The sequence below is a fragment of the Musca autumnalis genome, unplaced genomic scaffold (genome assembly GCF_047663935.1).
Source record: "Musca autumnalis isolate F117 unplaced genomic scaffold, ASM4766393v1 scaffold_2, whole genome shotgun sequence".
Taxonomy (NCBI): Eukaryota; Metazoa; Arthropoda; class Insecta; order Diptera; family Muscidae; genus Musca; species Musca autumnalis.
Genome location: NW_027411755.1, coordinates 37067313 through 37069356, shown reverse-complemented (window position 1 = coordinate 37069356; position 2044 = coordinate 37067313). Strand labels below are relative to the sequence as shown.

The 2044-nt window shown below is 31.6% G+C and overlaps 1 protein-coding gene across 2 annotated transcripts; it reads right to left on the bottom strand.

Annotated features, from left to right (window-relative positions):
* Positions 1-908: 908 nt before the first annotated feature.
* Positions 909-1510, bottom strand: LOC141392712 (protein CTLA-2-alpha-like). Of its 2 annotated transcripts, none has more exons than XM_073965596.1 (2): positions 1337-1510; positions 909-1261 (listed from the first exon to the last, which is right to left on the bottom strand). In XM_073965596.1, the coding sequence occupies exons 1-2, from the start codon at positions 1373-1375 to the stop codon at positions 1061-1063; spliced, it is 240 nt and encodes a 79-aa protein (XP_073821697.1). In that variant the 5' UTR covers positions 1376-1510; the 3' UTR covers positions 909-1060. The 2 variants fall into 2 exon arrangements, with proteins under 2 accessions (XP_073821697.1, XP_073821698.1); XM_073965597.1 differs by having other exon boundaries at positions 909-1236; positions 1337-1496.
* Positions 1511-2044: the final 534 nt, after the last annotated feature.

Genomic DNA, 2044 nt, shown 5'->3' with positions numbered 1-2044 from the left:
GTCTCACAGATTGTGGAACATTCCTCACAAATGCCAAAAACTTTGCGTTGGAAACATCACTTATAATAAAGATATGTTGGTCATAATACATTTAGTCCACAATTCCTGTTATTTTTTTGTGCAGTCGTAGACTGAGGCTATTTAGCTGTCAACAAAACCGACAGATTGTTCTTAGCTTGTTTCATTCAAAAATATACATACATACATATTTATACATTTAACGAGACTAAAGAGCTTTTCACGCGTGAGCTTAAAGCTCACGAACAATTTTCTCTCAGAATTTGTAAACAATTTTGCTTTAGGAGCTTTAAGCTCAGTAACGTACCGCATTTATTTATATTTTTAAATTTCATATATGTAAATGACAGCTTTTTGGAAGGCTTCCTCAGCTTGTATTGCTGCAAATGGCACGCGTTATAGGGAAAAGTAAAAGTAAAGTCGTGCAAAATATTATGCGACATTTTTATAAGTAGGTTTCTTACGCTTTTCTATATGCATTCAAATGGCATGTGTCGGTGTAGATAATATCTGGTATTTAATATTATTATTTGAATGTTACCCAATGCCATACTATATGGTTTATATTTTTTGAAGACTGTGTAAGTATTTTTTTCAAACGAACTAAATAGATTGTTATTGCCTTTTTATCCAGTAGTGTAATGGAGAAGATACCAAAGGTTGCTGGAGAAATTTTTCTAGTAGGATTTAGTAATTTTATACAACATTTTCACATAAACAACAAAACTGCATTGGGCTAAGTTTGAAATTAAATATTGTTGTTTTGAACAATAACAATTTTGGAGCAGCACTGTTAATCTAAATTGGATAAAATTCATATGAATGTATCCATCATTATAATGTTCAAAAATCACACTGCATTTTTGTGAAAAAAAAATTTAACACCGCACTTAAATTTTTTTAAAAACAAAAATTTTTGGTTTTATTTTACAGCAAAACATCACTTCCAATTTTCTAATAAAAAATAAATTATCACATTTTGTATACGAATGTCTTTAAGCACTTTGTTATGAAATTCAAGTTCCAGAGAACCATCATTCATTCATTCCACCATTGGTCGATACCATCGTCTTCGCTTCTCTTCCTCGGTAACATCCGTATAACTATTTAGGCCATAGGTAAATGATTCCAAACCTTGTTCATAACGGCGATTATGTTCATCAATGAAAGCCTTACGTTCAGCTACCAATTTCCGGCGCATTTCATCCTCTGCTGAGTCTACATAGAATTTTTTAAATTCAAGCTAGTATTAATAAAAAGTAAATTTAATATCTCGTCACTTTCACTTTTTTATTATTTTTTTACAATTAAAAAATACCTTGTACGCTTCCCATTCTTCGTCTGTCAATGGGTTCATTTTGATTTAGACTGATTTGACTGAAAAATTAGAACGATTTTTCTATTTCATTGCTGCTACTGCTGCATTGTTGTGGGCTAGTTAGTATATTTGCATATCCGAGGTGATGATAATGATGTGCTTTTCATTTGAGGGACGAAACACAAGTACATACATATATCTATACTTCGTATTATATTATATTAAGTTAATAATACTAATGATGTAGAAGATATTTAAAATGTTAATGAAACAATATGTACGCTACAATCGGCAAAGATGTTTATTGCAAAACCCTATACATATGTATATCTGGAAAATAGTTATTTTTTCTTATTTTTGTCGGCATTAATAAAGTCGTTGCTGTTTCAGTGAATTGTGGATAACGGGAGTCTGATCTGTTTCCTGTGGTTAGATAATTGCTCCTGGGTGGAGGCTAAAAATTCATCCTGCTCATTACAACAAGCCGCCCATAAAGACCTATAGATTATCTTTAAAAATTCTATCAAAACCCCACTGTTTTTGTATGAAGAAATCGTGTAAAATTTCATACAGTGTTAGTTACAACCAACTTATTTATGCATACTCTTTTATCGTCCAAACTGCATGCAATTTCCTTTAGAGATTTTGAGTGACACTAAACTACAAACATATTGTCATCGTCGCTTCCATGCAATGCCCTCATGAAAT

Coding starts and splice junctions, on each gene's coding strand:
- LOC141392712 (XM_073965596.1), bottom strand. CDS start 1,375: ATGAACCCATTGACAGACGAAGAATGGGAAGCGTACAAG. Junction 1,262..1,336: donor AAGAATGGGAAGCGTACAAG/GTATTTTTTAAT, acceptor TATTAATACTAG/CTTGAATTTAAAAAATTCTA.